The sequence below is a fragment of the Nelumbo nucifera genome, chromosome 1, assembly GCF_055504915.1.
Source record: "Nelumbo nucifera cultivar China Antique chromosome 1, China Antique-T2T, whole genome shotgun sequence".
Taxonomy (NCBI): Eukaryota; Viridiplantae; Streptophyta; class Magnoliopsida; order Proteales; family Nelumbonaceae; genus Nelumbo; species Nelumbo nucifera.
In genome coordinates this window covers 109,438,616-109,455,840 of record NC_142649.1, presented here as the reverse complement: position 1 = coordinate 109,455,840, position 17,225 = coordinate 109,438,616, and the positions used below count along the sequence as shown (strand labels likewise).

Here is a 17,225-nt window from a genome sequence, read left to right as displayed (position 1 = left end):
TATGAAAGGCAAAATGATACAGTTCCATAACTTTCTGCAATGATCCATCATTAAAAAAAAAAAAAAAAAAAACATTTTCTCCTTCTTACAAAGGAGGGAATGCTTCTTTCAACAGTAAAGAAGTAAAAGTGAAATTATGGTGTAATGATTTCCACTATAAAGATAAAAATTGGGCCAAAAAATAATTTTAAAATGATTACAAAAAAATTATAAGTTCTGTTGTTTCATTTATATGATAAAAAGTTTTATTATAACATTTATCAAGTTCCAAAAAAATGCATATACTTTCATATCTTAAAAAACAGGTGATCATGCTCTTATTTGTTGTATTGTGAATCTTTTGAAACATATGACAGAGACTGTGGGTGCCCTACAAGATTCCATTCAGAGGTTGTATAGCTTCATAACCAAGATTTTTTATATGCACTATATGCCACATAGAATAAACATTGCATTCACTATATTCATTAATAGAAGGTATTAGTTACCATATTAGCATTTTGGCCTTTTCTAAGTTTAGTTATGGTTTTTTTTTATGTTGAAAAACAATGTTATATATCCAAGCCAGTAGGTTTTGACCTCTACCTTTTTATTTCTCAATGTGCCTTCAACAAATTTTCAACTAACTAATTTTCAGAAGTTATGTTTTCAAGATCATAACTCTTCCAAAATGCATTGCTTTGCTATTTAATATTTTCTCACCTTGCAATTTTCTTTATGAAATACCATAAACATAATAAAGATTAACAAATTAATCAGTTATTAATAAATTGTTTCATTTACTTAACCAAAATTCTTGATTGGTATATGCAAGGTAGAGCTTTGATTTTGCTTCTAGTTAAAATAAAATTAAAGGCATTAATTGTCTTAGTTTTAGATGTGTTTCAATCAAATAGGATCATCTAAATTCTATATTGACTAATTTAATTAGCTAATTATATAGAGCATACAATGCAAACTTGCATGACAAAATTTTTGTCAAATATAGCAACAATTTTAAATGTTTATTTCTCTTAAATAAAAAATAAGCATAAGGAAAAAGTGACTGCCAACATAAAATTAACAAAAATTAATAATAAATAAATAAATTGAGTTTTCTTTACCTCCTAATTCCCGGTAAGACTTGGAAGTTTGTGAAACACATCTATCAACCAAAACCCAACATAATGAAACACAAGAACAAGACAAACTAAGAAATAATAGTAACAATGATACAAATATTAGTGGACATGATATCATATTATTGGATTAGATTCTCAAGTAGATTAATGAAATGGCTTATTCAGTTTTTCAATCTGGAAAGAGGATGAAAACAACAAAACATATCGTGGATATATGAGGTATTAAAACACAAAAAATAGCAATGAAAATAAAAATGAAAGTTACTTGGGTTGCTCTTCCCTTGACCAAAAAACTGAAAAATAAATAAATTAAAAGAAAAAGAAAAGAAAAGCAAGAAAAAAAGATTATTTCATAGAAAAATGAACAAAGACAACAAAATTATGAGAATGATTGATTGTGAAATATCTTGGAGGAGACTAACCAAAATTTATATGCAAATGATCAAAAGTTATCTGATGACAAACCTTGTCTTCTGATATTTTTGCATCAACTTAATAAACTATCACCCAAGGAGGAGAATAATAACAGTACGAGAGAAAACTTGAACAGAGATAACTTAGAAGTTCATTGGTGAAAAGAAAGAGAAGAAAGAACCATGCTATTGAAAAATCCTTGGAAGTGAAGTAGCATATTTATAGGCAAATAAAAGTGTATAGTTAATGTTGATTCCAAGGTTACTTGTTTTTTAAAATTTTTTTAATGGGTTGTATGAGGAAATGTGTTCTCATAAGTTGAGTCAATTAGGGTTTTTACAGGCCTAACTCAGAACTCTCTGGTTATCTTTGGGGATAAAAAAAAATGAAACAAGGATGTGGTCAGGTTTATTTATGGGATATGAAAGAAGAGCCAGAAATTTTATTCTCTTAAGTATGGTACCTTCATTAAATATTCATTAAATCATATTAATACTTGGCCATTTTATACATGGAAAAATAGTAAATGCAAGTTGATTTTATATAATTGTGACAAATGTGATTCTGAAGTCCAAGATGGTACCTCATAAAAATAATAATCATTTCTTATACACAAAATTGTCATTAAAAAAGCCATCTTATTGATGGATAGAAATAGCATTGAAAATCTTATTCAATGGGTAATTGATTATTAAAAATTAGTGTCTATTATTGAATACTCACATGATAGAATTGTTTGTTTTGTAATAAAGCTACATTAATATTTTGAAACGAATACAAAAATATGATTAATTCAACAATCCTTGTGGATAAAACATGCTACTTGCAATTAATTCCATTATTGATCAAACAAATCATTTCTGACATAAAATTATTTGAAAGTCAAATTTTGCTTTCTCCATCCTGGTTGTTCTCTCTGTTGATGCTTTAATAAAAAGCCAATTCTGTAGATTAATAATAATGAGTTACGTATAACTTGATCTCTTATTCATAGGATTTGCATAAACTTTTTATCAACCTAACTTAGCTATCAAAAACATATTCTTGATCCATAAAGAACAGAAAACATAATGATTTTAAACTGAAAAAAAAAAAAAAAAAAAAACTATACTTAGAACTAGGTGCAGGAAAATGTTGGTGAATTATGGAAATATATGGTTCATTCAGTGATGGTACTATAATATAAGGAATTGATTAAGGCATCCATGACTTCATTAAGTGCAAGAAAAAGGCTTGTAATTGAAGTTCTAGAGCTAATTTCGTCATAATGGCAGAGGGATATGATTCAGGAATTTTGATGGGGTAGGTAGTAGGTTTTTGATTTCTTTGAGTAATTTTCACGAACATGATACTAGTGTTTCAGTTTTCTTATTAAGTCAATGAGTTACTAAACCCAATCCCATTAAAACAACCTGCAAATTATCAATAATATGACTAACCATAGTTCCTTCTCATCCATGACTCTAGGATATCTCCAAAAATTAAAATTAAAAAATAAAAATCCATGGCTGTAGGAGATATTAGCTTTAATTACTTATAGATAAAATAACCAGCCGGCCTAACCAACTATGGATAATTAGAAGATTTTTCTTCATAGAGAGTATTCTTTTACTCAATATTAGCTCATGAAGCATGCTTTATTTTTTACTTAAATTGCAAAAATATTTATTTAAATTTTCAATAATTCAACAAATTAAAATTTAAATTCTACTCTCTCTCTCTCTAGCCCTCCTCATTCTCATAATCTGAGCGGTCCTCTCAAACAGCTGCGGGCCTACGTGGGCTTAGATTCCCCTACTGTCATGCAGTGGGCCATGCATCAAGGCTCACGTGCATTATCATTTCTCAGACGTTGAGTGTATCGAAAATTTAATAAGTCCTTGTCGTATCTTCCCGGACCAACTAATCACCAAATCATTGCTTAAAGCTGGCCGGATTAACTTTTACCACAGCAAATACTCGTGACTCGTGACGCAATCTAACGATTCCGTGTTGCAAGGGTACATCGTATATCCCGCCCTTGTCACGTCTCTTGCCGTTGGATGATAACCATACTCATCTTAGATGAGAGAATATAGGATCCTCATGCTTAAGTACAGAGTACAGACTTACAGAACATAGAGTCCATGCCTGATGCCCCGCTGACCAAAGTTAGAACCATTTAATTAGACCGGTTTTCGGCGCCCTTGGTTTACGGGAAATTAGTGAGCCCGGTTTCAGAGTCCGTTACTTTCGGACTGTTTCGGTTTTGGTTTCTATTCTACCGTGAAACGGTGAAAGATTGAAAGCGGACATCTCGAGGTCGAGACATCTTCTTTGGTGTTGACAAACCGGGTTGGATGAATTCAGTTGTCGGTGCTGTTTTACGTCCGATGTCGGATGTCGGAAATCGATCGTTGGTCATCGGCATCAGCTTCAATTCTTCATTTTTCATATTAGGTTTAAAAGGGTTTTTTCTCTTTAAAAAAATAACAGGAAAGTGGGGTTATTTATTTATTTATTTATTTATTTATTTATTTATTTATAATTAAAATACTAAATATAACGGAGGGGGAGCTTCTCTTCCGTTTAACTTCAAACATTAAAAATAGATTAAAAGTGGGGTGCTTACGTGTTACAATGCCATTGGGTGATCAGCCCGCGTTGTAAATTGTTGTCTTCAGCTGAATCAGCTCATCCGGACCCTAAGCAAAAAAGGTGATGGACCTTGGTCCTTGGACGGCTTTTGATAACCGTTGCATCTGGGGCATGACACGAGTCGGATCTGGAGATGGTTCGTCATGCAAAATCCATGACCATATCCAAATAGGTAACAGGTTCGTGCTCGGGTTTGGATAATCACCATATCCATTTATCTTTGTGGATTTGGATAATCCCCATAAAACCGCTTGCACCATTTTTTTATTCTTGTCCGAAAGGGGAGAAGAGATGGATAAAGTCGAAGTTGAGTGGGTCTGAAACTGAATGCTAATAAAACTATTACCAAATAAAAGAGTGGTAATAAAACAATTACTGAATGGTTCTTCTGTTGGGTGAATGGTTTGAACTTTAGAGGGCCCACAGCCACGTCATGTCATGGTTGGTCCTGCTGAGAATCCGGGTTCTTATGATTTATGAAGAACCAAACTGATTGGGTGGCCAGGATCATTCAATCAGTTTGATGAATGCATGAAAGCGACATGGGCATTAAGAATAGGAAAAAGAAAATAATAGAAGTATTACTCAAACTACTTCTCTGACTTACCAAGAAAACCAAGTTTGAAACCCTCACCAAAGCTTATAACAGGAAAAAGGAATTGGAATAGGGAGAGAAATTCTGGAGAGCATGAGAGTGGCAGAGGGGTCTAGACTTGTATGAGGGTTTTGATATTTTTCATTCAAGTTGTTCATTTGTTTAGATTAAAGCAATGACAAAGATCAGTTTATGCAATTTAATATACAAGGTCATGGCTACAATCCTAGTATATGTTTGGTATTGATGCTGCAGTCGAAAAAACGGTGATGCTGATGTGTGGTTTGGAGTATCGTTTTTTGCCTTTTTTTTTTTTTTGGGAATCGTTGCTGCCAGGTAGGACATTGCTTGGAGCAATAGCAACTTTCTATGTTTGGTACCAATGCTTCAGGAAACGTTTTCTGCGCTTCTACTCATTATCCACTGCCACATCATTGCCCTGTTGGCAGTAATGAATTGCAGCTCCAGGAAACGCCAAATTTGACGTTGTTCCAAGCCATACTTTCCTGATTTTTGAGGCGTGGCTTAGAGCACCATTTTTTATGAAAAAACGGTTCCAAACAGATGGTTATTTTTTGCAGCACCGTTTTTTCCTACATGGCGCTGATGTGGTGCCATTTTCTGGAGCAACAGCAACGGTTCCAAACAGATGCCTAGTAAACAAAATTAAATCAATACTAGGAAACTCGATTTCTCCGTACCAAATTGTTTTTGTATCAAATAAAAAATTATGGATAATATTTGTATAGCTCAAAATTTGTTTTAATTTAATGAAAGGAAAAAAGGAGGTGCATTAGGGTTTATGGCCTATAAAATAAACATGCAAAAATCCTACAATAAATTGAAATATATTATCAAAAAAAGGATAGAATGAAATAGAAGTTTATCAAAAAAAATCCTAATAAAATTTAGGTTTATTGAAAAGTGGACTAATTGGGTGATGGAATGTATAACTAAGTAATGTTGTTACCAAATACAAATCAATGGCTCCCTGATGTTTTCACTCCTAGGGAATCAAATAAGGTGATTCAATTTCCCCATACATTTTTGTCTAATATGTATAAGCACTAACAAGATAAGTAGAAAAAGAAGCTACAACTAAAAAAAAGAAAAAACATAGAAGATAAAACAAATAGAGGAAACCCTAAAATTCCAATTCTTCATTTTGTTGATGATTGTATGATCTTTACTAAAGTATCTATATTGATTTGTTCTAAAATTAGATGATAATAGAGGAATATGTAGATGTATTAGAGCAATAGCCAAAATTTTTAACTAGTATTCTAAGAATCCTTGTTAAGGCAAAAAAAAATAATTCTTATTTAGGGGCTCCAAACATAAATGGAAAGTTAACAAAGAAACCTCCAATAAAATGGTCAAGAAAATCAAATAAAATTGATGAGGTGAAAGCAGAAAACCATATCGCACAGAAAACAAGTCTTCTAAAACCGATTATTGGGAAGATTGTTCAATATTATGAAATCGTTCAGATTCCCAAATTGTACCTTTAACAATATTGATAAACTTCAAAGAAGCTCTCTAGAGCAAAAATGGTAAACAATCCCCGGCTCTTGCAAAATGGGAAAAAATGCCTTCCCACCAACATTGGAGATCTAAGTCTAGAAGAAATGAAGTAGGTAAATAAAGCAAATATTGCTAAATTTGAACGGAAAATTATATTGATGGCAAAGAGAACCTTTGAGTGAGAGTGATTGATAACAAATACCTCAAGAACTCAAAGCCCTCGCCTCCCTAAAGTTGTCAATTGTTTATGTGGATGCTAGGTAGATGGCAAAATTAGTCTTGTGTGTGAGGTTTAATTATATCCCAACAAGGGGAATTATTTTACTCATTTGCTTGCTTCGAACAGCTATTCTGTGGGGAGCGAAGAGGAGTGGTCCTCTGTTCCTCGCTCTTTTATAATTTATTTTCAGGATTCGACTACAAAGATATAATTTATTACCGGAAAAATTTTTAACAATCGGGTATCATAAAAGTGGTAACAATCATGTGATATTTATCAAAATTCACAAGGATGTTTGATTGATCAAAAGTCAAAACCCTTCTAGTATTCGATTCTGCCCCCACTGACTTGCACCCCAAAATTGTCCCACATCATTAGAAGTTGCCGCGGGTCCTTTCACACGCATGCATCTCAGTCTCGTGCGGAGCTAATGAAACGGCGGTTAGCTCCCATTTCACCCAAAACAAAGTCAGTCTCAATCTTTATCTCAGTCTCTCACTCCTCCTATCGACCTGCCCTCTGAAACCCAGACCACGGCATCTCCTCCCCCGCCGGATCTTGTCAAAAAATCCATCGCCGATAATCATTCCGGTAGATACACCGGGGGGATATATTCCCCGTCCCTCTCATCTCAGATATTCTTGAATATGTTTTTCTCAGTTTTTTAACCTTCTTTTTTGCAATAAAAAAAAAACCCACAAGGGAAGAAGATACAGGTGCTGGCTCTGGTTAGGACTCTAAGGCTTGAAACAACGACAACTATGTCTTTTTATGTCATCCCCAGAAAGCTCTTTGTCTTGATTATGAGACTTTTAGTTCGACAAACCAACTCCTTGATTTCCCTTTAAAGCACAGAAACACATCACTTGTTTATGAGGTCTTCAGCGCCAACCCTCTGATCACGGAAACGAATGTGCTCTGTCTGGCCCATACAATTTTTATGGTTTTAATTAACGCCATATTCATTCTTCAAATAACCATGGATTTTGCTCTTATCTTTGCACTGCGTATCAGCCCAGCTGGAGACATTCCATGGTTAGACTCAAATCAGTGAATTTAGAGTGGAGTATTGCAGGAGGAAGAGAGAACAGATTCGAGAATACCTATCGGCGATTCTTCCCTTTTGCGTTTTTTTCTATTGCATAAAAGTTAAAAAACTAAAAACAAAAAAACGTATCTGAGAATATCTGAGATGAGAGGGATGGAGAGTTCTAGTGTATTGCAGGAATGATCGTGGCGTCGGATTTCTTGGCAAGATCCGGCGAGGGATGAGATGGAGCAGTCTGAGGGGTTTTTAGCATATAAGGGCAACTTTTGGAATTTAATATCAATAAAAGTAATATATTTAAAAATTTTTCAAAAATAGGTTAACTTTTTAAAAATAATATCAATAAACACTCTTCATCTTCTTCTTCTTGCCATTTGTTCACGAGAAACACCGTTCGCCGTCACCCACCACCCGCCTCCGGCAACGTTGCCAGAGGTGGCCGGAGGCAGAGGTGGCAACGGCAGCACTGGTGGTCATTCCTCTACCCACTACCACTGCCACCTCTGTCTCCACCCATCTCCGGCAATGTTGTCGGAAGCGAAGGCGGAGGTGGCGGCGTTGGACAGAGAAATCACCAACATTGCCGCCGCCACCTCCGACAACGTAGCCGGAGGTGGGCAGCAGCGGATGGCGGTGGTGGGTGGTGGTGGACGGCAACGGGCGACAACGGACAATGGCTTTGGTGAACAAATAGCAAGAAGAAGAAGATGAAATGTGTCTTTGCCCTTTATTGATATTAATTTTAAAAAGTTAACCTATTTTTGAAATTTTTTTAAATATATTACTTTTATTGATATTAAACCCCAAAAATTGCCCTTATATGCTATTACCCCCGGTCTGAGTTTCAGAGGACAGGTCGATAGGAGTGAAATTCACATTTTTGGGCGAAATCACTGAAATGGGAGCTAACGGGACGAGCTAACAATCCTCCCATTAGGTCTGCATGAGGTTGAGGCGCTTGCATGTGGGAGACACACGGCGTTTTTTAATGGTGTTAGACGTTTTTGGAGCATAAGTCAATGGGTAGCAAATTCAAACCCTCTAGTATCAGGAACGGGACCTACTCCTCACACGGAGGCACCTCACATGCACATCCACGATGTATTAAAAACATTTTCCATGAATAATAACATATAAGTACGGGAAATATTCCCAATGCATGGTACGATGTACGTGTGAGGAGCAGGCTCCATGCTCCTAGTATCATGTAGCATAGATTTTCCTTTAATTTAATGATCTTCTCAGCAAAAAAAAAAAAAAAAAACTCAAGAAGGGAAGGAAGGTTTTATAAAAAAGTCAAAGAAATGAAATGGAATAAACAAAAAAGATCCCAAGCCCAGCCTCGTAATTAGGGAAAGATTTGATCTAACCCATCTCATCAAATAATAAAGAAGATAAATAATTTTGGGATGGACCGAAAAGGGAAATACTCAAACAAGACAACTTATATATACCTTTGCTTGCAAAAAAAAACATGGGGAAACTCAATGGGTGATAATACCTCATACAATTTTTAAAAAATAAAATGCCTACTTATAAAAACTTCTTCATGGCTGCTTCTTAATGGAAAATTACCTACAAAAGAAAACACGTAAGAAGGAAAGGACTAAATAATGATGTGGATTTGCCTGTTTTGTGGGGAAAAGACGATGTTCATGGGGAGTTACCTGTTTTTTTTTTTTTTTAATATTGCGCCCAATATACTAGGTCCTAGAGAAGATGAACATTTTTTTTTGTGGTAAATAGAGGATGAACAAATAACCATCCAGAATGGTAGAAGAGAAAGTTAAAAAGGCTGCATTTGCCATTCTCTATTTTAAGGACTTATCGTCACAGCCTAAGTGAGAGACATATAAAAAAAAAGTGAGAGACGTGTAAATCTGAAACTTCCTAAGAAAGGATAGCCTTTCTCTTTTGAAATATTTGGAACTATAGAAAATAGTTCTCCTTTGAAATATTTGGAAATATAGAAAATATAGAAAATTGTTTCTCCTTTGAAATATTTGGAAATATTGAAAATTGTTGAATGAATTGCTTGAAGCCCTAATGCCCTTGAAAACAAGAATAATAAACTTGGGCCCATGTTAAAAGAAAACCACAAATGAAGGGAAAGTTGGAATATTGGTTGCTTTGCGGAGGCGTAATGATCCATGTGTTTTCGGGTACATTACCAGTAAAAATTTGGGAATGTTCTTTAAAACAAATTTGTAAATATTGGATCAGTAGAAGCAGAACAAGCTTTTGATCAAGGGGTAATTCATAGGACATCATTGATTGCCTTAACGTTAAATACCAGCACATATTCTGGGAGTCCGCAGACTTGCTTTATAACTTGACTTGAAATTTCGTAATATTCTTATGTGAAATATATTTCGAGTAATCATCGATATTTGTATAACTTTGGTTTCACCTTTCAGATCCCCACACGACTAACGCCCAGTGAGTCATGCGCGTTGCGCACCTGTTCGGCACTTCAACAGTGAGATGGCCTTATAAGAAGACACATTGCCACTAAGGCTAAGAGCACAAATACATACAAAATACGAGCACAAAACACAAATATGTAGAGTGCAAAACACACTTTGGAAGGAGTGATGAAACTCACTTTGGGAGGAGTACAAAACACAAATATGTAGAGTGCAAAACCTTGTATTTTATATCATTTTGTATGTATTTGTACTGTGCATATACAAATAGATAAACCCTGTCCAGCAATAGCAAACTATCAGGCCCTGTTTCGGTTTGCCTACTTATATGATTTGATGTAAAACCCAGTTCTAGAAATTATGAACTCGAAGCAATTCACTTGGTGCAAATCAATAATGAGCAATGTCAACAGAAAACAAAGAACGGAGCGATAAAGAATATTTCTTCATGGAGCTCAGTTAAATAACAGGATCATGTCTTGACACAGATTTCCAAAACCACTAGTCAAAACTAGTAATATCCAAGCACTACTTGCTATAATTCACCGAACTCTATTTTTAAAAGAAATATAAGAAACCGTACTCAGGCAAATTATCTATCAGAAAATACTCTACTAAACAGGATTATCCTATTTGGTTGAAAATGAAAGGCATCTTAACTCCATCTTCTCTCACTGCTCACCAGGTAATGTTTTGATTATATCAGAATCACCTGTAAGATACGTGGAGAAACAAATTTTCCACCAAGTCAGGATAGAAACCCCATGGTAAAGTGTAGATGTAGATCAATAAAAGAATATTGCCTCACCTGGATCAATTATGCCAAGGCATGACACACGGTAATACTTTCCACAGGCTGTGCCCAAGTCAACATTGTCTACAGAACAAATAAAGAGGATTTAACATAATGTTTCTCAGTCATTTGCAAAGACTTTAAACCCCACTGTGATCATTTTATGTATAGAATCATTACGAGGAATTGCAAATCTGAATAGTATGCATCCTTTTTAAAAATAGACGTCCAGAGATAAAATAGTAAAATTGGGTATATCGCCCCATCCCTAGAATTGTGTTGCTGTGCAGATCTCATTCAATACGTATAGAGAATTAATATTAAAAGCAATGCAGTGGATACCTTCTACTGAGTCTCCGCATTCTGTGCACCGGTGGGTTCACTGGACCCGTGAACCCACCAATCTTAATCAACCACATCATCCAGCCCCAAGATTCACAATGTTAACGCATTTTTCACCGTTAGCATGGGTTAGCCGGTTCAACTAGCCACAAAAAGACAATATAACTCAAAAACACTCGACCTGCATTCCTCCCTCATTCTCCCTTCCATTTTGCAGAGTTTCATTACTTTTCCTCCACCAAATCCTACCCATACACCGGTGACCATACCACAGCAGAGGGTGACCCAAACCAGCGGCAATCAGCGGCAAGAGCTCCGGTGGTATGTTTTCGGGCCTCTGCTCTGAAAATCTTCATGGGAGGATGCCTGTGGATGGATTTCTTTCCATCAGGAATGACTGACTGTACAAGGCAGACCATGGATTCCCATTGGGTTCTCTGAATTGAATCGCTTATGAACATTAGTCTTTTGTTTCTCAAAACCTCCAGCGACTTCTTGGAATCAAACCTGAGAAATCCGATGGTCCAATCAATGGGCCTTACCAAGAAAAACAGCTACTAGACATGAATCAGGATGACTTTTACATACATGGAAGCCAGTAAATGTTAGGTGTGGACTATGGATCGTAAAAAGTGTCAAAGTGTGTAGTCATGTATGATTGTAATAAAATTCTTGCTTGTGTAAATGCTTGTTACCTTGGTAGTTTGCACTCGTAAGGCTCCCATCTCCAATTCTGATAAAGAGAATCAGGCCTCCCATTCTTCTAGCATGTCACCTGTTTGGTCAAGTAGGGGCAGCTCTCTTCAGTATACAAGGAATGGGACGCATTGTCCAACACCCATCTCCCATCAAACATATTGCACCAGCCCACAATGGATTCATGGCCAGAATTATCAGTCAATGGTCCCTGCTCTTCACTTTTGGAGGTAGAATCTCCAGAGAAGCTGATTGGAGAGAACAGACGTTTGCATTGTTTCTCCAACAGAAGTTCTCTGAGACTAGCCTCAAGGTTCCAAATAAGAGAAGAGAAACCAAAGCAAAGGGGTAGATGGACAGAATCCGGTGACCAGATGAGGGCTGGGGTGACCATTCTGGGTGGGAGGAATGAGATGAGTTTTCTGCATTCTAGTCACCATTTGAGAAAAGTTGTTGTTGTTGTTTGGTTTACAAGTGTACATTGATTCTTGAATTTTGGATGCAACCACCGGTTGGTAACTTGGTAAGGCCAAGTCAGAATATGAGATCTTCCATTATTGGAGAAGAACTGAATGTCAAATAGAATGATGAATTCGCACACCATGTTGTGATGTGATCACTGATCAAACTATCTGAATGATGGCAGCACAGACCTTGCCCTTCACGGATTGAGCCCTTGAACCCCAAGAAGGATAAAATCCATACACTGAACAGGGTTTTGGAATTTTGGGCTTTGGAAGAAGAAGAAAAGGCCAGCCAGAAAACGTACCACCAAGGCTCTTGCCACCGATGGCCACTGGTTCGAGTCACCGTCCGCTATGGTATGTCGCCGGTGTGTGGGTAGTAGGGTTTGGTGGAGGAAAAGCAACGAAAACTCTGAAAAATGGGAGGGAGAATGAGGGAGGAATGTGGGCTGTGTTTTTGAGTCATATTTTGTCCTTTTGTGGCAGGTTGAACCGGCTAGTCCAAGCTAACAGTGAAAAACGTATTAACATTCTGAATCTTGGGGCTAGGCGACGTGGTTGATTAAGATTGGTGGGTTCACGTGTCCAATGAACCCACCAGTGCACAGAACAAGGACTCCCTTCTACTTGCATTAATTCCAATTTACAATGTGCACGACACGTCAATCAAGGAAATTTAAGCAGCACCCTTAATAATCCAAATGTATTGTGAATATCTAAGTTGAAAATGTGCCATAAAAATGCCACAAGTATTTTCACATGTGCAAGCTCAAGTATATGAACATAGAAAGTCACAAGAGTAACACAAAGTCGGATAGGCTTCTGCTTTTATTGGGCACTTTGGGAAATTGGTAATTAAACACATGTGTTGCATGTGAGAAATTTTTCTTCATATTAATTACTTGAATTTTAGATATATCATAGTTAAGATAGAAATTGAAAATTAACAAAAGTAAAACTATGATTAAAAATAAACTTAAATGCTTGTACCAAATAACATTGTTATTATTATTATTAAATTTTATATTGCATTTTTATCATAAATAAAAATAACTTTTATTTTAACAATTATTTTTATTTAATATGATGAATATATAACATTAGAAATGTTCTCAAATGTTTTCTACAAAATCTTGTACATTTTCATTTTTGGTGTTCTATCTTTTTTTAAAATATTTATTATTCAATTATGACATCAAGGGTTTCTTTAAAAAGTTTGATCATTAACTCACCATCTAGATAAAATAGCTTTGCTTTTGGATTAGTTTTAAAATAGGAAAAATTATAGTCAGAGCCGGTTGTACATTTAAAATTAGGCTACAAGTTGGTCCATAAACCAACAAAACTCTAACAAGCAGCTCTACAATTCAAATTATAAAAAACCTTGCCATGTCATCGAAGGCTTATGTGGCTATTGCCAACATGGAACTCTTAATCCATGTTGAACACAACAAAAAACTTATACTGAAATTGCCCTTTAATGTTAGATGATTGGAAAATAAAAAAAGGGTTTTAGTCTCTCTCTCTCTCTCTCTCTCTCTCTCTTAATCTCCCTCACACTCTCTCACTCTCACAGTCATCTTTATCTACTCAACAACTTTGTGATTTGAAAATAAATAAAAATGGTTTTTGGTTTCCGTATTAACGTTCTCTATATCAATTTCTCTCATTCTCTCCCTCTCTACCTATCGTTCTCCTTCAATCTCTCTCATTCTCTTTCTCGATCGATCTCTTGTTCTCCCTTAATTTCTATCGTTCTCCCTCAATTTCTCTCCTGCTCCCTCTCATTCTTTTTTTTTATTTTCTTACACACTTATATGGTATTAATTAGATCGTATAAAAGAACATGAGAACAACTTGGTATGGTTCAAAAATCATTACACCAATTTGATAAAAATTCAGGGAGAAGAAGATACTGAACGTGGGAGAGTGAAGGACAAGAATGAGAGAAACTAAGGGAGAACAATAGAGAAAAAGAGAGAGAGAGTGATTTGGCTACAGACCGAAGCTGAGAGAGTGGGAGAGACAGAGGGAGCGGGAGACCGAGAGATGACTATGAGTGAGAGAGAACTTAAAGCTTTATCCACTGAACACTTTCACAAAACAGGGGCACAGCCTCTATATTCATTGAAGTTACTTTTCTTTCTTCTATTTCTTGTCATGAATGTGCTGATTTTTTATGTTCTAATACAAATTTGATACTTTTTAATGAAGATTATTGATAACTACTAGTGAAAGACGATTGCTGGTTACTATGAAATTTGAGAATTTACACTAGATATAGGTTTTTTATTTACAAAAATATACATCGCCTAGGCGATGCCTAGGCGCCTACCTAGGAGACTAGGTGCAAAGGCACTCCCAGTCCCCTAGACTTTCCTTGGCAACTTAAAAACTATAATTTTAAAGTAAAACTGTATCCCATGTTAGCACAAAATCTGCAGCTCTATTGCACTCTCCAATCTCCATATGTGTGTTCAAGCATACCAAATGAAACCATTTCAATTAGCTATTTACTAAAACTTATTACTTATATGATAAATTTGTCAACTAAAAGAGTTTCGTATACCCACGTGTTAGACAAGATCATGTGGAGCATATCAATCTAATTCGAATATATGTTAACCAAGGTCGTCGGAAAAGGGAAATACATGTAATATTTCCTTCAGTCATTTGTTTATAAGCTATCAAAGAACTTTTAACCTTCTTCTTTTCATCTTTGATTTACAACTGACAAAGTTCACTCTTAAACATTCAGATAATAAATCCTTCAAATAAGTGCTAAGAGTGAAAGCTGTTACTTTAATACATAATAAAAAATATCATTATTTTCATAATGAGCTCAAAGAGGTATAAGCTTAGTGACAATAACCTAGAAAAGTATATAGAAAAAACAACAAACAAGAATAAATCAAGTATTTAGATACCACTGACTTTTACTACAGGATCGTTTCAAGGAGATTCAAGCATTGTACACTAGTGATATAGGAATTTATGTCGCATCCCTCTAGTACATAAAGCAGGAAAAAAATCAAGGTTATAAGAGAAAACTAAAACATATGACGACGATTAATTTGAGCGACCTCAAAAAGAAGTGCAGCCCCAAAATGTAACAGATGGAAACAAAAATAAAATAAACAAAAGGCGCGCCACATTGAGATAAAGAGCATAGAATGACTCACTGACATTTATTTAGATTTACGCAATTAATCAGTAAGAGAAGCTACTTACTTCCATTGAAATGGTGGACGCCAACCTTGGCAAGCATTGCATAGTACTCAATCTCGGACTTCCGCAGAGGTGGGCAATTGTTTGAAATAATTATCAATTTTGCTGCAAATGCCCAAAATAAAACTAATCACCAAGCCAGATCTTCAAAAGAAATGAAGATGAAAACGGATAAACGTCTCCATTTATTTACATAACGAAGAAACGACATCGAAGGAGAAAGAAGCTAGGATATGAGAATCCACCTTTCGAAGTTCTTAGGGTCCGAAGGACGGTCTTGTATCCAAGCGTGTATTTCCCGCTCTTCACCACGAGAGCGAGTCTGTTGTTGATGCTCTCATGAGTCTTCTTCTGTAAAATTCATTCAGAAAGGACTAAGCGACAGAAACATAGAACCAAATAATGAGGTAACGTGACAAGAGGATCATACCGTCTTCTTCGCCGCCACCATCGTTGCTCCTTACAGAGAAAAGAAAAGAGAGACTTGGAAGAAAACGAAACGACTCAAAGATTAGGGTTTTCTATCGGGGAATCTACATTATTTGACAATGTGAAAAACTTCACCTAACTTTCATATATGTGAAATAAGCCCCTATAAGAAATATTAATTATATATAATTCCATTGAAGATAAATTATTTGAAACCTCCCCTTCCTATTATTGACGATGTCTAGAATTTTCCCTTTATACCTCCAACTCTCCAAAGTATCCCCAAAGATACTTGATTAAATGGCAGGTGACAGCAAAATTACTACTCTATCCATTTACACTATCACATATTATGTACGGTTGTTAATGGGGTAACCCCATCTTCCGATTCCAGATATGCTCCTCACACCGACTTCATAGCATATCTTGACCGCACAGAGTCCCCATGTTAATCGCAGCCATACATAGAGAACGTCTCATCCTCTGCATAGTATTATGCAGAGTGAGATGTTCTCAATTTACGGGGATAATATATTGTGGGTAGGCATGGATAGGAGATTTGGAGTCAGTCGCACATAGAAAACGAGAGCATTTTACAGGCACATTTTATCATGCATGGAGAACATTTCCCGTATATAATAACATATAAGTATGAAAGATATTCCAAATGCATGACCGGATCTTCCTGTAAGGTTGGTGTGAGGCGCCCTGTGTTAGGAACAGATCCGATCTCTTACCTATCATCCCCGGTTTTAATTCTGCTACAACGAACAAAATATTGATCAATTGAGGACTCCCGATCTCCTACCCATGAAAACTCTGCCACGCCTACTCACAATACACTACCCCCGTGAATTTGAAACATCTCCCCTTATTCTCCATGTGTGACTGCGATAAATGTAGACAGAGTTCTCGTGGGCAAGAGATTCGGACTCTCAATTGAGCCACCATTGCACTTGGACCTGTTCATGGGCTAGTATCCAACGGGCTTGCCCAGCCGATTTCCATGCCTGTGGCTCAAGCTCGGTCAGGTCCAACTTTTTTCAAAGTTTGAACTTTTAAATAAGTACCATCCAATAATAATAATAATAATAATAATAATTAGCGGGGTGACCCTGCGTTGCTGCGAATTGGTTGAAATAAATTAATGACAATGGTAAGGGTGTCATAACAATATGTAAACAACACAAGGGGTGTTTTGACAGTTTTGACATAATTGCAGGAATATATTTTTGAAATAAATTAATTAAATATTTGAAAGGGGTGTAATAAGAAATGCCCATGAGAA

The 17,225-nt window shown here is 35.9% G+C and overlaps 1 protein-coding gene across 1 annotated transcript; it reads right to left on the bottom strand.

Moving 5' to 3' along the window:
• Positions 1–10,411: 10,411 nt before the first annotated feature.
• LOC104605905 (large ribosomal subunit protein eL30-like) lies at positions 10,412–16,095 on the bottom strand. The gene is made up of 5 exons (XM_010270856.2): positions 15,939–16,095; positions 15,754–15,859; positions 15,512–15,613; positions 10,794–10,862; positions 10,412–10,697 (listed from the first exon to the last, which is right to left on the bottom strand). Exons 1-5 carry the CDS (start codon positions 15,957–15,959, stop codon positions 10,657–10,659), a joined length of 339 nt encoding a protein of 112 aa, XP_010269158.1. The 5' UTR covers positions 15,960–16,095; the 3' UTR covers positions 10,412–10,656.
• Positions 16,096–17,225: the final 1,130 nt, after the last annotated feature.

Coding starts and splice junctions, on each gene's coding strand:
- LOC104605905 (XM_010270856.2), bottom strand. CDS start 15,959: ATGGTGGCGGCGAAGAAGACG. Junction 15,860..15,938: donor TGGTGGCGGCGAAGAAGACG/GTATGATCCTCT, acceptor TGAATTTTACAG/AAGAAGACTCATGAGAGCAT. Junction 10,863..15,511: donor CGTCCACCATTTCAATGGAA/GTAAGTAGCTTC, acceptor TTTGTTCTGTAG/ACAATGTTGACTTGGGCACA.